Source organism: Aspergillus karnatakaensis, assembly GCF_047715665.1.
Source record: "Aspergillus karnatakaensis strain CBS 102800 unplaced genomic scaffold BJY04scaffold_20, whole genome shotgun sequence".
In the NCBI taxonomy this organism is placed as follows: domain Eukaryota; kingdom Fungi; phylum Ascomycota; class Eurotiomycetes; order Eurotiales; family Aspergillaceae; genus Aspergillus; species Aspergillus karnatakaensis.
In genome coordinates, this window is record NW_027395732.1 from 471,742 (window position 1) to 493,125 (window position 21,384).

The 21,384-nt window shown below is 51.2% G+C and overlaps 9 protein-coding genes across 9 annotated transcripts; 7 read left to right on the top strand and 2 right to left on the bottom strand.

Annotated features, from left to right (window-relative positions):
* Nucleotides 1–400: 400 nt before the first annotated feature.
* Nucleotides 401–2,325, top strand: BJY04DRAFT_187649 (uncharacterized protein). Its single transcript, XM_073711075.1, has one exon. It carries the CDS (start codon nt 516–518, stop codon nt 2,184–2,186), a length of 1,671 nt encoding a protein of 556 aa, XP_073572108.1. The 5' UTR covers nt 401–515; the 3' UTR covers nt 2,187–2,325.
* Nucleotides 2,326–2,925: 600 nt separating this feature from the next.
* On the top strand, nt 2,926–3,759 carry BJY04DRAFT_217613 (uncharacterized protein; the record flags this gene model as incomplete). Its single annotated transcript, XM_073716093.1, has 2 exons — nt 2,926–3,314; nt 3,456–3,759. The coding sequence occupies 2 exons, from the start codon at nt 2,926–2,928 to the stop codon at nt 3,757–3,759; spliced, it is 693 nt and encodes a 230-aa protein (XP_073572109.1).
* A 688-nt stretch (nt 3,760–4,447) lies between these two features.
* BJY04DRAFT_207140 (FAD-binding oxidoreductase) lies at nt 4,448–6,244 on the top strand (the record flags this gene model as incomplete). The annotated part of the gene is made up of 5 exons (XM_073713816.1): nt 4,448–4,501; nt 4,575–5,010; nt 5,065–5,126; nt 5,210–5,900; nt 5,964–6,244. The coding sequence occupies 5 exons, from the start codon at nt 4,448–4,450 to the stop codon at nt 6,242–6,244; spliced, it is 1,524 nt and encodes a 507-aa protein (XP_073572110.1).
* An 832-nt stretch (nt 6,245–7,076) lies between these two features.
* Nucleotides 7,077–9,964, bottom strand: BJY04DRAFT_217615 (ATP-binding protein; the record flags this gene model as incomplete). The annotated part of the gene is made up of 3 exons (XM_073716094.1): nt 7,077–7,693; nt 7,744–9,691; nt 9,764–9,964. The coding sequence occupies 3 exons, from the start codon at nt 9,962–9,964 to the stop codon at nt 7,077–7,079; spliced, it is 2,766 nt and encodes a 921-aa protein (XP_073572111.1).
* A 417-nt stretch (nt 9,965–10,381) lies between these two features.
* BJY04DRAFT_51563 (uncharacterized protein) lies at nt 10,382–11,144 on the top strand. The gene is made up of 2 exons (XM_073720546.1): nt 10,382–10,786; nt 10,840–11,144. The coding sequence occupies exons 1-2, from the start codon at nt 10,477–10,479 to the stop codon at nt 10,995–10,997; spliced, it is 468 nt and encodes a 155-aa protein (XP_073572112.1). The 5' UTR covers nt 10,382–10,476; the 3' UTR covers nt 10,998–11,144.
* Nucleotides 11,145–11,569: 425 nt separating this feature from the next.
* BJY04DRAFT_51561 (uncharacterized protein) lies at nt 11,570–12,813 on the top strand. Its single transcript, XM_073720545.1, has 2 exons — nt 11,570–11,760; nt 11,812–12,813. The coding sequence occupies exons 1-2, from the start codon at nt 11,748–11,750 to the stop codon at nt 12,708–12,710; spliced, it is 912 nt and encodes a 303-aa protein (XP_073572113.1). The 5' UTR covers nt 11,570–11,747; the 3' UTR covers nt 12,711–12,813.
* A 1,123-nt stretch (nt 12,814–13,936) lies between these two features.
* Nucleotides 13,937–14,854, top strand: BJY04DRAFT_187653 (uncharacterized protein). Its single transcript, XM_073711076.1, has one exon. It carries the CDS (start codon nt 14,111–14,113, stop codon nt 14,606–14,608), a length of 498 nt encoding a protein of 165 aa, XP_073572114.1. The 5' UTR covers nt 13,937–14,110; the 3' UTR covers nt 14,609–14,854.
* A 534-nt stretch (nt 14,855–15,388) lies between these two features.
* BJY04DRAFT_207142 (putative transcription regulator (RTG2)) lies at nt 15,389–17,864 on the top strand (the record flags this gene model as incomplete). The annotated part of the gene is made up of 2 exons (XM_073713817.1): nt 15,389–15,483; nt 16,175–17,864. 2 exons carry the CDS (start codon nt 15,389–15,391, stop codon nt 17,862–17,864), a joined length of 1,785 nt encoding a protein of 594 aa, XP_073572115.1.
* A 259-nt stretch (nt 17,865–18,123) lies between these two features.
* BJY04DRAFT_217618 (potassium channel family protein) lies at nt 18,124–19,955 on the bottom strand (the record flags this gene model as incomplete). The annotated part of the gene is made up of 4 exons (XM_073716095.1): nt 18,124–18,953; nt 19,005–19,524; nt 19,584–19,722; nt 19,768–19,955. The coding sequence occupies 4 exons, from the start codon at nt 19,953–19,955 to the stop codon at nt 18,124–18,126; spliced, it is 1,677 nt and encodes a 558-aa protein (XP_073572116.1).
* Nucleotides 19,956–21,384: the final 1,429 nt, after the last annotated feature.

Here is a 21,384-nt window from a genome sequence, read left to right on the forward strand (position 1 = left end):
GACCCCCAGTAGCCATGCCCATTGTTGGTCCACAGACCACGTACAATCAGCAAATTATCTGATCGAGTCCTGCCTGCTCGTGACTGTAGTGTAGTGAGCAGGGAAAGAGCCCCGCGGTCCCAGGCCACCGCCAGAACTTTGCTCCATCATACCTGCCCCTTCAACAACATGGCCAGATCATCAATAACGGCTGATCCTTCACCAATTTCACACGCATAATCTCGACAAGATACAGCAACTATGGTGGCAATACACGGGGCACCGAGTATAGTGCGCGTTGCTAGCCAATCTCATCGCAGGATCAGTTTAGCGATCGTAGTGGCATTCGGTCTAGGCGCGCCAGGCTCCAACCCGCGACGTCCATCGATGATGGTCATGTCAGAGGCATCCGCATTATTCGAGTGCTTAACCACTCGAGCCTCGCAGATGTCAGATGTCGGCATGCGAGGACTGAACTACTGCATTACTCTATCCCACAGCAACTGCCAACAGCACTAGTTACCTAGCGGGCGACGATGATTTCGAACCTCCTCTCACTCCCCAACGAACTTCTGCTCGAAATCTTCCGCTACCTAGACCATGCTTCCCAGCATGCATTCGCTCTCTCAAGCCAACGGCTTCGGATGGATTTCATCCCCTTGTGCCCTGAAGTGTCTTTCGCACTGAGGCTCGAGATCCGCACACGGTTAGCCCGCGACGGCGTCCCGTTTCAGGAATACTCCTTTTGCAGCGGCTGCGAGACCATCCACAGGCGGAAATTCTTTACCCCCGAGCAACTAGAGCTCCCTTCAAAATCCCGGTGCTGCCGTGCCTCCCAAAGGCAGCTATGGATCGCACCAGGGCAGTTTCTATCTTTCAATGATGTCTTGCGAGAGGCTCCTGGGGTCCAGGCTTGGTCGAAGGAGTTACTGACATTGAACAAGCCGATTATAACGCGCCTTTTCTCCAGTAGAGCTGCGGAGATACATATGGACAGTCCGAAGAATATCCGGCAATGCTCTTTGGGCCAGGTCGCCGTCTGTGCATCGTACGGGATTCTCAATATCTCGAATGAGAGAACCCCAAGTAAAGAGGAGGTTACGAGGATTCTGTCCGGGTTTGATATTCCCACATGCCCTCACATGAAGCTCGGTGATAGGGCTGTTGCGGACAGCTTCAACGAATCGTGGGACTGCATCGTCGATCCGGAAAAGAACGCCATAAGGTGGCATAGCCAGATACAATCGCCCCGGCCAGATACTTGTTGCAGATTTCCAGGCTGTAAAACTGCCTTTAGGTGGGTGTATCGGCCCAGTGCGGAACGGGTTGGGTGGAAGACACTTGTGCTACAGATGAGGAGACATCTAGGAAGGATGCTGAGCCCAGAGAGCCCTCGCTGGATGGCACAATTGCTGAGTGTGCCTGATAAAACACGTCTAACAGCTTATTGGAACGGCTGTCAGCAGTGGCGAGAGGTGAATATGATAATTGAAGAGAAGAGACACGAACGGGAACTGAATCGTGGAAACGTCAGCAAAGGAATGGGGTTCAAGTTTGAGCAGCTGAAACGGGAGAATGACTACCTGCGCCATCCAAATGCTCATATCAATCTGGGTGGGAAGCATATGTTACCAGATCTTGATTCTCTTTCTAGATTTCGTGAGAAAGGAATACCGCAGGGGGAAATGCCACCCACAACTGACCTCCTCTGGGATGCACAGACCCAACACGATGCTCGCAACTCAATAGGCATTGCAGCCGATTTAGCACAGGGCTGCCGATCAACCGCAATCAAAATCGAAGACAAGCCAGACGAACCCAACATCATTGCAGATACTATGCCAGACCTGGCCACTTACACAACGCCCATACCATCGCCTCTTTCAAAAAGACAACCCCCTCTGTATTCGCCACTTCATGACCTTAATGTGGTCCTGGCTGAGATATCTCGCCAAGCCAGACTTAACACATCGTTTGAGAAAAACCGGCCCTGGGCGCCTCTACGGCGCAAGCTTTTCCCGTTCTCGCTGGCGGAAATCGCGATGAGAAAGATGGGCGTTTCTGCGACACTGAGGGCTAGTCTGGCACCCTTGGCCCCCTGGCCAAACACTGATCTGGAGGATAGTGCGGCTGGTGTGACGGAAATCATGAGAAGGCAGTTGGAGGAGTATGAGCGGACCGAAGACGGTGTACAAGAGATTATATAAGTGACCGGTGTGTAAATCCGCTGAGTGAGAGACAGTGAAAATTCAGAATCCTTGCATGCCTACCCAGTGGAGCATTTACGTATGCGCCCAATACACCCGTGGACCTTGGTCGGTACTTCAATGTTTGGAAGAGATTGGGAAAAAGCTCATAGACCTCAACCCTTTTGCATTGAGATCGGAGCAAAGACCGTCGGAGGATGGTGTGGCAGGAAGTCAATAATATATTCCGAATGCCATACCGTCGCCTATCTCGGCGAGCATGCGGACGAAAGCCCGCAATTGTTTCGTTTTCTGAAACAGGTGGAAGATAGGGAGATCGGCGCAAACGATCTTCGAGATCATTCTTCTGATCCTTGTGATCTCCCCCGTGCTGAGGGCGCAGTCCTCCGTCGCAAGTACTGGCAGCGAGCCTGGATTGTGCAGGGGTTAGTGCTGGCCTCTGAGAAATATCTCCAGTGTGGTCGAGATAGGATCTCTTTCGCAATATGAAGAGCCTTCCACGAGTTCGTGATGAATGAACCCAACATCGATAGAACTCTCCACGACGGACCTTTCACGCGAGACTGACCGTGTCAGCTATCCCAATATCTGGCACTCACGATTCGACCAACTTGCATCCACAACGGCACAGCTACCGGTAAACAACTTCCTCAAAGGGTTTCTAGAGAGCCAGTGCGAGAACCCGCGCGACCACATCTAAGCATTTTACAATCTGCTCCCTATTGCCGTCCAGCAGAATATGACTATTGACTACAATAGACCGGCCGATGAAGTCATTTGCCAGGCGATGAGGGCGATCGTCCAAGCAACACAATCCCTCAACATAATCACACTACGATCGAGACAGATCCCACCGGCAGAAAATTGGCAGGAATCTCTCCCGTCATGGTGTCCATTCCTGGGCGTTCCGTATCTGAACTCTCCCGAGTATCTGAACGGAGAACCGGGCACTCAGCAAACCCCGACCTTCTCATTCTTACGTGACGGAATGCTCCTCTGCGTCAAAGGCATCATCCTCGGTATAATCGGCGACAGAATTCTCCGTTTCCCTCCTGAGAATTGTCCGTTCGAAGAGATCAAACCTGAATATCTGGCAAGGGTCTACTATGAGCAAAAATACGCTTACAAGTGCATTGACTTTATGAAGATATACACCCGCCCCGGCTGTATTGCACTAGACAAAACAATTCTCGGGGAAGCCATGGATAGTGAGGGTGGCGGTTGATTGCTCGCTTGTCTGGAAAGGAGAAGGGGACGCAGACCGGCTAGGCTCACTGGGTCTCAGTACACGGAGCTGAATCAATTTTCGCGGTCCTTCCACGGGATGCAGCTATGTATGTTTGAGAGTGAAGTTGACCTCGCTTCAAATGGTCATGGAGAAGAGCAACAGCAGCAGCAGCAGGAGGAGGAGGAGGAGGAGGAGGAGGAGGAGGAGGAGGAGGAGGATATGACTTTCAATGATTCTGCCATTATTCTGCGTACGGCGCGCGGCGGCGATAGATTGTGTGCGATCCAGGGCTGTAATGAGCTCGTCGTCCTCGGCCAGTACATTTGCGAGCAGAATCAACTTTAGAGGGTTGTTGGCGAGGCGAGGGTCCATCTCATCACAGGGGATGATATCATTTTTCGTCTTGATGTCACCGAACTCAGGACATTCAGCTTGATATAGTTCTCGGAAAGGCTGCCAAGACTGACCGTTGGAAAGGTATTTTCAGTCGAGTGAAAGACAGGAGGGGTCACGAGAAAGGCAGTCAGTGAGGCCTGTGCGTAGAGGAAACCAATGACACTTGATCAAGGTGCCCTCATAACGTGTCCTCTGGTTGCTGATAGGCTTCCGTTATGCTGGGTAGCTTCCTAAGGTTTGCTTTCTCATCGAGATGCAAGCCCATCACATTCTTTCCTGATTATGTAGACTGTACTTGGAGCTGTGTTCATTTCGAATGTGTGCATAAACCTCAAGTACGATGTGAGCAACACCCCTGTAATCGTTGAGATTGTATCACCATGAACATAAAACCTGGATCTTGATTAACTTTATCTTGAGCCAAGTAACCAATAGCAAGATGGAACATGGCAGTTCTTCCAAGAGTGCATGTAGCTTCTTTGTCTCCTAAAAAGCAAACATACTACGCCACAGAATGGAGTACAGTGTGCCTCGATGAGCACATTTCACCCTCGAGGAGAAAGACTTTTTTTTTCAGCATGTTCCTTTCATCTGTCCTTTGCGTCTTAACTCTCTCGATTGTCCATCATCGCCCACCATGAGGTTCTGCGCCAACTCTAGGACACCCAGGGTGTTCCAGGACGTTTGCCGGGTGACATGCGCAAGTCCTAACCCTCATCTTGAACATCTGAGAAAGAGATCTAACATTTGATGTGTGGTTCCAGTGTACAGCGCTCCTCAACTCCATTCTCGCCCCCCAGCTGGTGTTGCCCTCGTCCTCCCACTACCAATCCCTCGTCAACCACCACTACACTCTCAACGCTCCCCTCCAACCAGGCTGTTTCTTCCAACCCAAGTCCTCAGAACAAGTCGGCCTAGGCGTCTCGATCCTCGTTGAAGCAGATGACGGCTCACCCGAGTGCCAGTTCGCCATCCGCGGCGGCGGCCACACGCCCTTCATGGGTGCTGCCGGTGTCGAGGGAGGCGTAACGATTGATCTCGCAATGATGAGCCAGACAATCTACGATCCGACCACATCCACCGTCTCCATCATGACAGGCGCTCGCTGGGGCGATGTCTACACGACATTGAAACCCCTCGGTGTTGCTGTTACAGGTGGGAGATCCGACTCGGTAGGCGTCGGCGGATTGATCATCGGAGGTAAGTCAACACCTATCCTCCTGGCCTGAAAGAGAAAATACTGACACAGTCAAGGCGGATGGTCCTACTTCGCTCCTCAGCACGGTCTCGCATGCGACAACGTCGTTAACTTCGAGGTCCGTCTTCCACCCTTCCCCCCTCCTCCTCCCCTCCCCTCCCCATTTTCCCTCTAACTCTCCTCTAACTCTCAATCATACAGATCGTCCTCAGCAACGGCACCCCCACAACCGCAAACAAAACCCACAACCCCCTCCTCTTCCGCGCCCTCAAAGGCTCCGGCAACAACCTCGGCATCCTAACTCGCGTAACCCTGCGCGCCTTCCCCCAGGGCCCCCTCTGGGGCGGGATAATCCTGCACCCCGCAACCGCAATCCCGTCCCAGATAACCGCGATAGTGAACTTCACGCCTGCGCTGGAAGTCGACCCACACGCAAACCTCGTTACGATCTGGCAGCACAAGCACGATGCCGAGAACGACGTGGGTTTCGCGGCGAGCGGGCTGCAGCATACGCTGGCTACTGCGGACGCGGAGATCTTTAACGAGTTTTTGACAATCGAGCGCAGTGGGGATACGCTGAGGGTAGCGGATATCTATGATTTGATGATGGAGACGGCGCCGCCCCCGGGGATGAGGGCGGTGTTTCTTACGTTGACGTTTCGGAATGAAGCAAGGGTTTTGGAGAAACTGGCGGAGCTGCATGAGGAGGCTGTGAAGAGTGTGAAGGCGGGGAAGGTGGTGAGTGAGGAGTGGGATGTTATCAGTTTCCTGCAGCCTTTTCCGGCTGTGTTGGAGAAGGTTAGTCGGGAGGCGAGGGCGAGGGGTGGGGGTGGTAATATGGATGGGGGGAATGTGTTGGGTTTGGAGAGGATGGGTGGGGAGGATCACTTGCGTGAGTTGGATATTTGATTCTGATCCCGTGGGTGTTGCTGCTAACTGGCCATTTGATTGTTAGTGTATCTGCTCTTCCTTGACTGGCTTGATGAAGCGGACGACGATCTCTTCCATGACCTTGGCTACGACCTGATTGACAAGCTGAAAGCCTACACCCAGGAAATTGGAGCGGACAGTGACTACGTATACATGAACTATGCGGGCAGGGACCAGAATCCGCTGAAGGGGTACGGAGATGACAATCTGCAGTTTATAGCGGCAATGGCGAGGAAGTATGATCCGATTGAGGTCTTTCAGAGACAGGTTCCTGGAGGATTCAAGGTTAGCAAAGCACATTTATGAGTGACGACAGTCCTGGTCTTTGTTGGATCTAACTAAGGATTTGTTAATATGTTATGTTTCTTTAGCTTTCATATGTCACTCAAAGTGGTATCACACCTGGGCGGTCTTGTCATTTAATTGCACTTTTAAAGACGCTTACTATGATTCTCTCTAAAGTATTCGTACATGTTAAATGATAGATAGCCCCTACAAGATCTTTCCTAAGCTCTTATCCCATATCTGTTAGGTAGCTACACTGATAGATATTCAACACGTATCACTAGCATGCACGAGGGCCATATCCTGACAATCGCAAGGTATCATACTAATGGTTAACCCAGAGCCATACACATAACTCCACAGAAATGGAAAACTGGATCAGCAAAGCAAGGTGCTGGATCCTTCACTCTCAAAAGACACGAACATTGTTCCCACAGAGATGAGTGGAGACCTAACGTTGGTCGTCTGGATGGTACCCCTCGGCATGTTCTCGGTCATGATAATCTCGATTATCGTTCTCGTAAGATTCATCCAGATACTCGTTACTCATTCCGTATCTAGGGCTGAGACGGCCAGGGCTTGGGCCCCTGCCCGAGTTACCAGAGTCGCCCCTCCAACGTGGAGGCGCCTCACCCCGGTAGCCGGCGCCGGAGAGAAAGTCCTGGGGTCCAATTCGAGGGCTTTTATCCTGCGTCAGGCTTGCAGTCCTCGTATTGCGACTTGTAGGTGTATGTGGATCCGGGGGATGATATTCCATTCGAGGCGTTGTATTATGAGACCCAGGGTGCGGTCGTTGACGACTGGCCTGAGTCTGTCTTCTATAACCACTGTCAGGTGTATATGGTGTATTACTCTACGCGGGTCGATGCTGGCCTCTCTCGGAAGTATGGTCGTCCGCACGCAGGCGATGGGTTCGAGCTTCGTCTGATGCTGTCTTGTTTCCCAATGTATCGCATAGATACTCATCGAATTTCTCAATCATGTCGGCAACAATCTTGAACTGCGCGTAATCAAGTTTGGACGTAAGCTGACGATTCTTTTCAACTGGTCCTCCTTCCTTGTGCCTTGCGTCATGTCCGTCTTCATCCCAATTCTCGTGCGATGTCATATTCATATCAAATTGTGCAAGAGAACAAGCCACCTGAAAAGCGTTGCGAATCTGCCTTCCATTCCACCTTTGTTCGGGGTTGCGCTCGTGCGATTTATAGTGCCATTCCGCGTAGTCCAATATGCTCTTGTAATCTATGTCCAGCCTAGGCTCTGTGTCTGTATGCCCACGACGCATTTCGTGCTCAATATCTCGGAGCCTTCGTATGTTTACCTTGAAGATGGCAAGAGTATGCTCCAGGCTCAGCGGTGGGTAGTAGAGGCTGACATGGATGCGGGATTTGAAGGCCTCGTCCAGCGACCCCATGCGGTTGGTGGTGAGGAAAAGAATACCACTGTAGTACTCGAGGACTCGAAGAAAGACTGTGATGTGTCAGAGTCTTGGACCTACGCTGATGGTGGTATATACTGACCTGAGACAATGGCGTTGCGTTTCAAGTCCTGCTCGTTACGGCGGGTCAAGAAGACATCGGCCTCGTCGAGCAGCAAGACGCAGTCCCATAGATGTGCTAGACGGAAGATTTCTCTCAGAGATGCCTCAATCTCCCTAGGGGTAAAGCCCAGGTCACCACATGTTATAAAGAAGAGAGGTTTCTCATGAGCCTGAGCAACTGCTTCGGCTGTGGTCGTCTTGCCCACCCCCGGCACGCCGTGCAGAAGAATGACCAGCCCTGTTCCCTTGCCTCGAATAAGATCTTGATTGATTTCGTTGCTCGGCTGCCGTCGTTGCGCATCTTGCCGCTTGAAGTGAGATTTCACAAGCGACTTGAGTAGTCTTTTATGCTGTTCCTCGATCTTGAGGTCTTGAAAGACATTCTGAGGCGCTGGAATCTTCTTGAGTTTCTCGATATCGACCATGACGAATTTACGTTCGCGAAAGGCGTACGCAACCACGCGGCTTGGGAGGAGAACTAGGTCTTCGTCGTCGAGTTGGGTGACATCCTTTTCTTCCCACGTCTGGATGAACTTGCTCTCTTTTCGATGCTGGCCTATCAGAAAGTCCGCGTACCATTCATTAAGCTGCGTGATCTCTCTAATCTCCCCAAGGAGGGCGGATCGAGACTCATCCGTCCAATGCCTGATGTTCGGCTGATCACCCCCAGACGGCCAGTTGCTGTCGGAAAAGTTCCCAAGTTCCTCGAACTCTGGGGGCTTAAGTTTGGAGTCAGCCTTGTAGCCCTCATCAAAGTCAACTATTACGTCGCTTTCAATGTGCTCCGGGGCGATTCGAGCGTCGGAGTCAGGATGCCCCGTCGGCCCATGGGCAAGTGTCCCCCCATCATGGTACAGATGCTTCTCTCGCATCAGTTTCTGAAACTTTTGCCCCTGATCCCGAAGTCTGGCTTCAGTCACTTTAGGATCTTTTACGAAGCGCAGCGGGTAGACGTCAAAGGTAGTGATGTCCTTCTCGCCCTCATAGTCTTTGATAAAGAAACTATGACGAACCGGGCCGTATGATTCACCATCGTAATCAATGTAGTAGGCACCGAGCCAGAGTTCGCGCTTGCTGTTACCTTCAATGTCCTCCGCACAGTCGTCCTTGTTTCCTGGTGAGGCCATTGAGTAGAGCCTCCACGCACTTTGATACATTTTGACGGTCGAAGGCTTTCTGGTCTCCGAGGACTGGGGGAAGTCGGAAGGAGCAACATATAGCAGCTCGCCCGGCCGAAACGACATCCAGAGATCGGCGAAACGCACCTTGCGCTGAGTCACAGCTCGCTTCCAGAGCGGGGTGATCTTGTTCTCGACAAACTGCACAAATCTGCGCACATGCCGAAGTGCAGTCACAGAGTCGGCGATGTGTCCGTCCACAGCCGCAACCGGACCCATACGCCGAGACTTATCTTCATCATCGGAGTCAGATTCAGTATTGTGTTCGTAGGAACCTCGGTGGTGGTCTCGTGGCCAAGGTCCAGCCTGAGGTCTGGGCTGATTGTCGGCGGCATCCGCTTGTTCATCATCCCCATCGGCTTCAGCTCTGGCCCATCTGCTCTCGAGAATACCAAGGCAGCGTTGCATATCAGCTAGAAAATAGTGGAATGCTCTGAAGGGGCGGAAGAAGACTCTTGGCAGGTGGATGAGCCAGGAGTCGCGATGACCACTCAGCCGGGACAGCAGGAGCAAAATCGCAGGGGATTGTATGCGTACACGTTGAATCCAGATCTGGTCCTCGGCCAAGGTAAGTGACTCTGCCTCTCGCTTCTCCAGGGGAGCCCGTCGAGCCTTCTCCTCACTGACTTCCCGCGCAAGATGTTGGTGGCCCCGGAGTACTTCGATGATCTCCAGGCCCTCGTCCTCGGCGTAGCGGTTCTTGAAGTGCTCCCAGTCGGTTTCCCTTACACCGATGACCTTGGCCATCTTCTGCCGCTTGTCAAACTAGGAGTCTTCGGGGTCGGGGTCGGTATCTTTGTCCTTTTTGGTGGCAGAGTTCACATTGCTATTAGGTGCAGAATTGCCCGAATCCGGAGAGGTTGTTTGGTTAACAGGTGCATCTTGCGAATTAGGAATCTGAGGCTCGGCCGCGACGCCATTTTCCGGGGCGGCCTCCGGTGCCGCGGCCTTTCGACACTGGCATGCTTCATGACTCGTCTCCTGCAAGTCTGCATCGGATGAAGCTGCGGCCGGCGCATCCATGGCGAACCCTTCAGGCTTGATGACCGGTGTGACAATTAAATGGTCTTGGAAATCGACGCAAGAAGCGTGTGAAGAGTGAGAAGCAGCGGGGTGAGCCCTGGACAGGGAAGCAGCGACCTACAGTTGATTTAGAAGGGCAGGAGTAGTGGACTCCATGCGGCTCTTTCCACCTTCCTCTCATTGCCAGCCTGCTCATCTTCCTCTGATGTGTATCTTTCAGTAAGGCCAATCTTTCGATGGCCCCCACTGCATCAACGGTAAGACATGACCAGATCCCAACCTATGGCCACCGAGCAGCTGGTCGCTTTGCGATATCGTCAGGCCATACATGCATGCGACGGTAACACGGCCATCGGGCGACCACACAATTTTCATATGAACCCTCGCCGCGTCCTCGAGCTGAGAAGCAAGGATGGTGGTCAGTTGACCGCCCTGCGTAACCCCAGCCAGACATCTACCAGGAATCCCAGTATTTAGGTCCAACTACCCCCGGGGTTTAGCATTTACTGGAAATGGTAAGACGCAGCCTTCCCCGGCCTGGACTTGAGCCGCAACTTGATCCTTTTCGTCAGCCGTCTTCAACCCCCAAAACCTGTGTCTCGCAATATTGTGCTTTGCTAGTCCCCATTTCTCCATTCTCACGTTGTTTAGCCCTTGAGGAATCAAACAATGGACCTGAAATTGAAAAAGTCCTGGCCAGCGAGAGTTGGTCACTGCCGCGACCTTTATCACTTCAGAAGTGGGCCAGGTTTATGGCGGCTTGGGAGGCTCTTCGCAGCTCGATACGTCCCGCGGAGAGTTCGTGCAATCCAGGCCATATCTGTGAGCTTTCTATTTGCAGCCACTCTCGAGAAACAGGCTAACGGTGAATGCAGTCAATTGGAAGATGACCTACGAATTTGCATCTATCAAAGCTTTAAGATCGAGTGCAGCGCCACATCATGGAGTGAGCTGTGTGAGCAGGTCGAGGGCTTGGAAAAACAGCACAAGGATAGTACTACAGGGTACTGGCGCTCCATCTGGCAGAAAATAGGGCTACACAATGACATGCACGATGCGTGGATTTATCTGATCCCAGACCAGTATGGGCTGTCGGTGGTGAAAGCAGCGCTCGCCGGGCACGCATCCCCAAACGGAAGTGAACCCTCAAACTAACCACTCGTAGCTCGCTAAGAACTCGGTAGACAGATTCAACAAGATTCTGTTCGCGTTTTCCGAATTGCGAGAAGCATTGCGAAGAGTGGATCCAAAACGAAGCCGTTTTCGAGGAAGTTCAGATCTTGCACGGTGCACCCAGGTCCTTTATCAGGCCGTTGTGGACTGCATTCACGAGATGATGTTGTGTATGTCCAAGGACAAGTGCAAGCGTAGGTCAAACTCATTGAGGGCCAGATGAATGATGATAGTTGATTCTTCCAAAAGGCCATTTGTTTGGGTCAAGGTCCAAACACAACACAGTGCCCCGTGACCCTGATGTGATTTTGCAAGGACTGGCAGAGAAGACAAAGGAGTTTGAAGCGGCACTTGGGCTCGCTCGAGACCGCACGATCGAAGCAACGGGAATGATAGCTTTAAACATCGATCACCGAACACTCGTGATCAGTCAGGACGTCAGGGAGAATAGCAAAGACACCAAGACTGGAATGACCGAGTTGAAAGGCGAGCTGCAAGCCCTGCGTGATCTAGTGACGAAGAATCTCGACCGAAATCATACGGAGCTTGGGCTGCTTACCGCGCTTTGGGAGAATCAGAAAGACAACCGAAACCTGGTTTTAAGCATATCATGGAGACAAAAAGTCCGTTTAAAGAAGAAGCCCCACTTGAAGTGCTCTGACTGACCTCAGCAGGAGATAAAATTGAGATTAGCAGGCTGAGGAAGATGACCCAGACCCAGACACCACGGCGCGTCGTCGTCGATGAGGGCCGCTTCTGCCAAATCATCACCCAAGCCACCAACGATCTGAATAGCCGACTGGATCAGCCACACGCCGACCTCAAGCAAGCCTTTCTCTACCAGAGTCAAGCCGACCTAGATGCTCAAGGCCAAGCGCAATCCCTGCTGCGAAACCTTCGTTTCCACCACTGGATGAAGGGATATCACCCGGATCTGCTCCTGGTCGACGCCAACATTCGCTCTGCGGGCCTCGAGAATCTGTCCGCCATCTCTGCATTCTGCGCAACCTTGATCGCAAATCTGGTCAAGATTCGCCCGGGAGAGGTGGTGATCCACTTTTTCTGTGGCCTGCATTCCGGTCGAAATGATCCCTGGCATGGTCCCGGCGGGCACGTTCGTTCCCTCATCATGCAACTCTTCGTGCAGCTTCTTACAACGGATCTACTTCACGATCGGCGTTACCTCTTAGCCTTGGAGGAGCACGACCTCGTCGCACTCTGCGACGACCTGCACTCACTTCTATCCCAATTTACCGCCAATACCACCGTGTACTGCATCATTGACACAGTATCAAGCTTTGATGGTAGAATCATGTTCGCCGACTTGGCGATTGTAATGGAGTGCCTACGCGAGATTGTCAATGACACTTCATTGAGCCCCGTGGTAAAGGTACTCATCACAAACCCGGGACATAGTACCGCTAGGACGACAGAACTTCCGTTCCTCCAAGATGACCCGTCTCGGCTGGTCGTCCTGTCTCCTCGCGATTCCCTATCTGATAGAATCTCTGATGAGGTTGTTGAGGGTTATATTCTGGGGCCTACACGTGAAGCAGATCTCAATGGGCTCTAATGCGGTTCGTGAGTGTTATTCAGAGGATTAGGAAAGTGCGTTTGAGGCACATCATGGATTATCCTACTAGAGTGAGACAATATAACAAGTTGCTAACTGCTCCTCCTGTTTTACATATATGTTGCACATTTATCAAGGTACGGTGCAGAGGCCGTATGCTATAAGAATAATAGTCTATCGGATGAATGAGCACGTTAGACAAACACCCAGGCTCTGATCTTTGCGTGCCAATTCAAAGGGTTTCCTTCCAAATATACCTACTCGAGCTTGTCCGTGCTCCCTAAAGTTGGAGCAGTGTGCCCGGGCACCGCTCAGGTATCGTGACAGCCAACAACAATCCTGGTGGACGACTTCAGTGTAGCACTTTAGAGCTCTTTCGGTCTTCCTCAGAGGATTCCGATGCGTCATTCGGTTAAGTCCGAAGGTCGAGAACAGCTACAGCTACACCAATTATCTGTGACTAGGGTGCCGGAATCAACACATAGCTCTGAAGGGAAGCCCCCGCTTCTCCGGCACAGGTATCTAGCCATACGACAGTCAACCAGAGGATCAACCGAAATTTCCCCGCCAATATTTGTCTGCAGTCTACGCGACTTTGCTAGATAGGAACAAAATAACATACGGTTATCCTGTCTGCATGGCTGCCCAGACGCATCATCTGCGTCTACGTGACTGCCAAACCTGCCTCGACAACGATTCAAGCACCCCAGCTCCGCCTCTGCTAGACACCGCTACAAGGGAATCCGTATGCATCACCCACGTCATTATCACAAGCCAAACAGGTTTGTCCCCCTGCTCGAGGCAATATTAGTCCCCTTAGTGGGGTCCCTGAGTTGGCGCTCAGGGGGTTGCAACTTGCTACAGACAGCGTCACAAGTAACGCCGCGTCAATACAGGTACTTGGGGTATCAGGGACTGTGTGGGGGCACTTTGTGTAGGCTATAGCAGGTTTTCTGGACAACGAAAGAGTCTAAGGCCCAGGGATGTGGGTCATGTTAGCAGGCCGAGCCACTGATTGTATATAGTCCCATGCTGTGGTCTGGGTGCTCGTTTGCGCTAACTCACTGTTCAATCTGCCAAGCTGTGCCAAGCGGACCATCTCCCGACGGCCTCTTAGATACGTTCATACTATGGGGGGATCTACAGAAACCTCCTTGGGGGCCGAATCCGACATCATCGATGTAGTTACATTGTACATGGCATGGGCATGGGCGATGATGATATAACGATTCGACTAAAGGTATAAATACCGGTTACTCTCCGGACAAAGAGATTCCATCCATCCTCATTCCCATCAGAGAGCAATCGATCCAGATATCCTCCTCCTTCTATACAATCCACCACCACTTGCCTACAACAACCAATCCAAACCCAATCAAACCACTTGAAAAGAGCCAAAGATGCGGTTCAACCTCCCTTCCCTCCTCATCGCCGCCCTCAGCGCAACCCCCGTCCTAGCCGGCCAACAAGTCCTCGCCGTCTGGTCCGGCTCCACATTCAGCACCATCGGGCCCTCCGGCGAACACGTCAACACCCCCGGCTTCACCCTCGTCCGCGAAGACGGGGACACTATCTACAACGAAGCCTATCCCGACGGATATGATCCGTGTATCTTCATGGGCCAAGAGTTTCAGATGGAAGGCGGCTGCCTGGGTGGCGCGTGGTACTCGTTCCGCTGCATCGCGACTCAGATCGGAACGCCCACGAACTGCGAGGTCATGGGACCTGATGGAAGCAGTATTGGCACTGGAGAGAGCGATGACCAGACTGATTTCTTTGGCCTGGGGATCTCGATTACGGGGGTTTGCCGCGTGCAGTTTGAGTTGGCGGATGGGATTGACTGTACCACTGAGCCGGGGGATTTGGCGGTGCATGATACGGAGTGGAATCGGTGGTAGGTGGTGAAAACGGGCTTGTATGTGGGATCTAGGGTACTTGATGTGTGTCGTCGCGTGTTTGTGCTGGGAATTGGTTATGGAGGGAGGTGAAGAAGTATTGGGGCACGAGGAATCTAACAGCTGTATCTAGCAGGCATATAGCAGCATCGCTCATTTAACATCCTCTTGATAGGTATCATGCGTAACCTATGATTGTTCTGTCACCCATGAATCCGTGTTATGAAATACAGTCATAAACAAGCCATGCCAATTTATATTACAACCGAATTGCAGGTACCTATCCCAGCCTATTTCTCATATTGCTTGACTTATCATCTCTTTTGACAACCTGTAATCTACGGATGTTCTGTCCTTGTACCATGCTCATAAGTATCCTTCAAGCTACCTGAATTCAGGTCCAATGCCTGTAGTGGCACTGGCGCACGCGGTTGGTGAAATAACGCCATCTTGCAGAGCAAGATCAAGTCTTGCACCTACACATTGACGGAACTACAAGTCAAATCGAAGCCCGTTGGCGAATGCAGTATGCTGATTCTCACAGTCAACCGTTCTGCTAAACGTTACATTGATTCACGGATCCATGTACCTCAATCCCAACCAACCAACCAACCAACCAACCAACCACCAAACCAGCCCCCATCAACTCGAGGAATGAACTTTCCCAATCTACCAAGAAAATAGAGGCGCAACTCTGATTGACCAAAGGGCAACAACTCAAAAGCCCCAGGTGGGTCAACACCTCGATTCCACCATTCGCAGTCCCCGTCCATAGCATCCAACATGTGCCTTATCCGGAAGGTGATACTAGACAAATGGTACTTTCTGAGATCCGAAATACTATCTCCAACGGCCAAGTTGGGAATTGCGTCGAACATGTAAGTCTTGGGAAATGTCTACCCCATCTGCTTCGACCCCGAGTCCAGGCCTTGCTTCTCGTGATACATGCATTCAAACGCTCGGACATATTGGTTTGGTGTAGGATATGCTGTGTTGCTTACGACCGGCTTCCGGGGCTTTATTCCGGGCCCAATCATAGCATGCAGACATGCCATTCCTCTAAGGGCCCAATGCCTCTGGACTCCTGTTGCCTTAGCTGCTCACCTATACCCATATTTAGCAGCTAACAAGGTTTCCTGTCCAGTTTCAGCTACGGTAACATGTGGCTATGCTCTAGACTATTACCATATATTCAGTTACACAGCTTGACTTGACCTGCTACACCTTCGATATATATGGCCCGAGACCCTGACTACTGTTTTGAAACTGAGTAACGAGACTTTATCCTTCAGCCGTTCAAGATGAAGCATACCATACCCTGTCGAGAATGTCATGTCGAGCCGGTGCGCAAGCTTTTCTTAGACACTATTGGCAATAGCAAGACCGGACTGACTCCCGAGTGCAGGAGTGGAGAAAAGAATGGCGACGGGCTAGCTACCTGAGGGGTATCGTCGATATGGGGAGGCATGTTTCCAGTTACTACCTTGCCAGGGGCAATGTCAATCCAACGGCTTCTTCTTTCTTTCCTTCCTCATTACGTGTAGTGAGAAACCGCTAACCTGTTCGCAGCAACGGCATCCGATTCTCCGTATCCGACCTCTCACCCCCGCTATCCCGAATCCTGCCTACGCTGCACGTCTATCGTCTCGGAATCTCCCTCTACGACTGCCAATTCGATCCCGAAACCGGTGCGCAGGTCCCAATCCCCGGCCACGTCATCGACGACGTGATCGCAGCCCTCAACAGATTCAAGCTCGTCTGTGCTGATCTGGGGGTCCCAAAGGATAACATCCAAGTTGTGGCAACCGAAGCGACCCGCGAAGCGATGAACTCTGCGGAATTCATCCAAGCCATCGTGTCGTCTACTGGGATCAGACTCAACCTCTTGAGAAAGGAGGACGAGGGTCGGATCGGGGCACTAGGCGTCGCCAGCGGCTTTTCGGAAATCGAGGGCCTCATGATGGACCTTGGTGGCGGCAGCACGCAGATAACGTGGATCGTCTCCCAGAATGGGAATGTCCGGACTAGTCCTCGCGGGTCGTTCAGTTTCCCCTACGGCGCGGCCGCATTGACGAGAAGGATCTTTGATCTGAAGAACGGCAAGTCCAGACATGAAGCCGAGGAGGCGATGGAGAAGCTGCGGGAGGAGATGGTGTCGAATCTGCAGACTGCCTACAACAACTTACAGATTCCGGCAATGCTTGAGGAGCGAGCGAAGCGTGACGGCGGGTTCAAGATCTATCTTTCCGGCGGGGGGTTTCGCGGCTGGGGATACCTCCTGCTTTACGTCGACCAGCAGAATGGCCATCACTATCCGATATCCCAGATCAACGGGTATGCAGTTGGCAAAAGTAGATTCGAGAGTACAGAGGCCCTGGAAGAAGTCGCACGCAAAGCGCAGACAATCTTCCGCGTTTCCGATAGACGGCGAGAGCAAGTTCCAGCCGTCGCCTTCCTTGTCAAGGCGCTCAGCGAAGCCATTCCGCACGGGATCAAGGAAGCTCGATTTTGCCAGGGGGGCGTCCGCGAAGGGATCCTCTTTCGGGAGTTGGTACCTAGCATACGCACCCAGGATCCACTTGAGGTTGCAACGCAGCGGTTTGCGGTTACCTCCGTCAATGACATACAAAACCTCATCCACAGCTCTATTCCTAAGCTGTCGCGGAACAGCTTAGTAGACTTCCCTGCAGCTATAAGCAACCATGTGATTACCGCGTTTGCGAACACTCTCTATGTGCATACTATCATGGAGAAGGAGTCGGCCTCGACCGCGGCACTCTACAGCACCAGTGTCGGAATCATGTCCTCCACTCGCGGGATTTCGCATGCGGACAGAGCTCGGCTGGCTCTGATGCTGGAATCCCGCTACATGGGCGAGCTTCCTCCTCGGGAGTTGGAGTTCAGAGAGTCCCTCCGCCGCATCATCACCGCGGAGGAGGTTTGGTGGACGGCGTATATTGGGAGGGTGGGATATTTAATTGGTCGACTATATCCAGCTGGGGTAATCGATGAGATGAAACCGCGTATCGTGCTGTCGGCGGAGTGGTCTCAGAAACTAGGAAAGAGGACCAACAAGAACGGTATCCTGTTGACAATCTCTGTTCAGAAGATGCATAATGATCCAGCGAAGCTGGGCGAGGCCTTGCGCAATAATGCGGGCATATTGGAAAAAATAGGCAAGAGAAAGAACTGGATTGGGGGTAGCGATGGGTGGGGTCTGGCAGTCAAGGTGAATGTTGTAGAGGAGGATATTTTGTGAATCGAGTTCAGGCAGTAGTCTTATGTCCTTCTGTTATTGTGCGTTGATAACTATACTGATGCCAATCTTGTATACCTCAGATATCTTACAGCAAAAGCCAGGTTATTTAGAGAAAAGGATGTAACAAGAATGACAACCCTCTTGCTTTTGCGAGCTGTCTAGTTGTGTACTAGGTAATTTGAGATGAGCACAGGATCAGCGGATGCAAAAAGCATTCTGGGTCATGATTTATAAAACCCACGCTCAAGAAGGTCATCATTTAGTGTCGAGAAGCCATGTATAGAAGGAGACTCTCACACAGCTGATCAAGAACCCACTGAGGCTCGGTCTTCCCCGAGAGCAGTGGACTGTGCTCTCCTATCCAATCCCATCTCCCCTCAAGACAGTGAGCCGTGTCAAGGCTTGTAGAGCAGATCAAAGCCCTAAACTCCACCCACTCTCTATAGCTATAGTGCATTGGTTGACTTGCTCGAGAATCCTGGCTGACCTTCTGAATTGCAAGCGCCAGCTGCCGCCCAAACGCAAATTCTGACTGCTCTGGAGCATCCCTATGTCTCTCAAAGAGTATTTGACGCTCGCTACATGGCGCCCCATCATTCCCAGCCCTTTCCAACCGTGACTTCGACATTTCGAGCGCATTTTCGATAGCACTAAAGGCCTTACTACCGGCTGTCATTCCGTAGGTGTGAATCGCCGAGGTCCATCTTGAAGCTACCTCAGTAACCTTTGGGTAGATGCGCAAGGCAGTTTCACCCACTTTGGTAACGAGGGTTGTCATAACAGGTACAGAGACCAATGACCAGACAATGAAAAACTGTCGGCCTGCATTGGATGTGGGAGTGATATCTCCATAGCCAATTGTGAGGAGGCAGCAGAATCCAAAGTATAAAGAATCGAAGTATGTCAGGTCCTCCTCCAGAGTCCAGAACGCTATTGCACCTATAACCCAAGTAACAATAAACAGCAAGATGATAATTATCAGGCTGGTGGTACGGCGGAATGATGCTGCTTCCGTTTGGAGCGAACGCATAGCATCAAAGCGACGCTCGTCTTCTGGATCGACACCTAGGCTGCACCCAGGTTTGGATTCTTTTGTTGTGTTATTCAGTATTGTTGGCCTAGAGCACCCAGTTGGATTACCTGATGACAATTTGAATCTCCCAACAACGGCCTCTCGCTGCCGATCGGTATGTCTTCGTAATATCTCATTGCAAAGGATCTCCTTGGCGTTTTGAGAGAAGCCGGCCACAATAAGGCCCACCAGCACAATCCCAACCACCGTGTAGGGAAAGATCAGTCCCCTACCCAATGGATTTGGGTTCGTGATATCCCCAAACCCAATCGTGAGCAGCGTGACCGTTGAGAAGTATAGAGCATCTGCATAGGACAGCCCAATTGACTGAGAAAAGACCACGCCTCCGACGGCAAGCCAGATTACAAACGACAGGTTTTGAAGAGCTAGATTGCGCCGTCTAGCTGTAAGCTTGCCGTCTTTTGAGTACTGGCCTAGGCGACAACCTAGCATATTGACACCCACGAGAATCGACAGAAGGACGTAAAGAACGGCTGCTATGAGTGCGGCCCAGTATGACTGGGAGTACACTTCCTGATCTTGAGTTGGAGGATCATGGATGTGTACAGCAGCTAATGCCCCAATCAGCTAAGATATATGGATTAGATGATTCTAACTTCGGGGGATAGCTCAAGATATATACTCACAGTAGTGGCTGCCAGTATCCAGGCAAACAATGCAATTATTAAATAGGTGCCATGTTGAACAGCACCTCCCAGTCTACACAGCAGTGAGATGGTCCCTGTGACGCCGCATGCCAGTGAGATCCCTCTCAGAGCGATGCACCTGCGATAGTCAGAATATTTAATCTGATTAGAAGCTTCCACCTACCAGTCCGGGTCACTAAGACCTACTTCCTGTACATCTGCAGTTGTATCTTGAGTCGGCGACTTCCAAGACATAACCAGGCCTGTAATGGTCATCAGGTTGACGAGAGGGCCCATTATTGCCACTATCAGTGGAATTGCAGAGACGGCAAACCACCAATCCTGCCTAGCATCACCCACCGCTGGGTCCATATTGGTTTCGTGATATGAGTGCCTACGTTAGGCAGCGTCTCTACCCTTTCGGCGCAGGAGTTGATCTCAAGCTACAGGTGGGTTAAGTTCCATCGGAAGGTGGATAAACGGTACTTAGAACACAACATGCCAGCAGCTGTTTTATCCTTCTTTAGAATTGGATATCTAACTCTGGATGGTGGTTGTGGTCTTTTCTACCTATAAGCATTAAATGGGCTCCTGTAGAAGTACTCCAGGCCTATATGCTAGCAATCAACCCCTTCAGGCCCTTCAAGGTGAGAGGTACCGGGAAGGGCTAGGTCTGGGCGATGGATGATATGGACATAACCCTTGCTTCATTATTGAAATCCTCATAGGCCGGGGGGCACCAGGATACTGGTCTAGGTCTCTGTACAAGTTACACAATGAAACAGGGTTCTCTGTTTGCATCGCCCGATCAGAAATTATTATCTACTGATCTACCTTGCTCGCACATATTTGTGCTAGAGGTGAATAAAGCTGGTAGCTCCAACTTCTTGTCACATAATGGCCAACCAGACAACATTAGACTTGACTGCTGCAAAGGGTAGCTCTGCTCCAAGCAGGATTGTGCTGGGAGTCCTTGCCAGCGGGAGCATGCATAATCTGTTCTGATCGATTCTAAAGAAGAAAGAATAAACTGCGGAGCCCTCTTGCCTTGACCTATTTATAAAGCTATGAAGTTAACTCAAGTCACACAATACAGACACCAATGCGCAATTCGCAAAGTACGCCAGCTTTATACAAGGGCATCGTCTCGAGAACGCATTGACCTTCTTATAAGGTTTTGAATGCCTGGGCGGCTGAGGAGGGGTATGACAAGTGTTACAGATACTCAGTAGCTCCCAGGCCTCTATAACAGCGCTGATACCTGTGCCCGTTGCTTCTTGAGCTTGGTATAGGCAGCATAACCGTCAAGAGGACTGCGGATGCTTATAAATTCTCGGTCTGCTGTATAATAAAGCAAGTAAATGAGAACCAGCAGGATTGTGCACGGATTCCTTTATCTTTAATAATACTGAATGAATGTGTAACATAGTTCTGTGGCTTCCCGTGATGCAAACGGACCATTGGTTATTAAGATGCTATGGATATATCTCTCGCTATTCTGAGTAGTGGTGTGGTAGCAGCTGCTGATGTCAGGTACCTATAGCGCCTTTTGATATGAACACTCACTGGACGTCCTTGTGGTCTTTATGAGTGCTGTAGAAGCAGTGGCTTGCTAGTCAAAGCAGGTGATATCAGCGACCAGATTCTGCAGTCCAGACTCGTCATAATGTAGACACTATTGTTTGAGTAAGTTGACTATCCTCGAGCTCCCAAATCTATTGACATGAAATCAAATGCAAGGCCTCCTCGGGGTGAATGTTACTTGATGTCTACTAAAGGAACCTATTCTTGTAAGTACACC

Bases quoted from the DNA above. Each gene is read 5' to 3' on its own strand.
- BJY04DRAFT_187649 (XM_073711075.1), top strand. From the start codon at position 516: ATGATTTCGAACCTCCTCTCACTCCCCAACGAACTTCTGCTCGAAATC.
- BJY04DRAFT_51563 (XM_073720546.1), top strand. From the start codon at position 10,477: ATGGTAAGACGCAGCCTTCCCCGGCCTGGACTTGAGCCGCAACTTGAT. The intron at 10,787-10,839 runs GTGAGCTTTCTA...CGGTGAATGCAG, and splicing joins GTGCAATCCAGGCCATATCT to TCAATTGGAAGATGACCTAC.
- BJY04DRAFT_187653 (XM_073711076.1), top strand. From the start codon at position 14,111: ATGCGGTTCAACCTCCCTTCCCTCCTCATCGCCGCCCTCAGCGCAACC.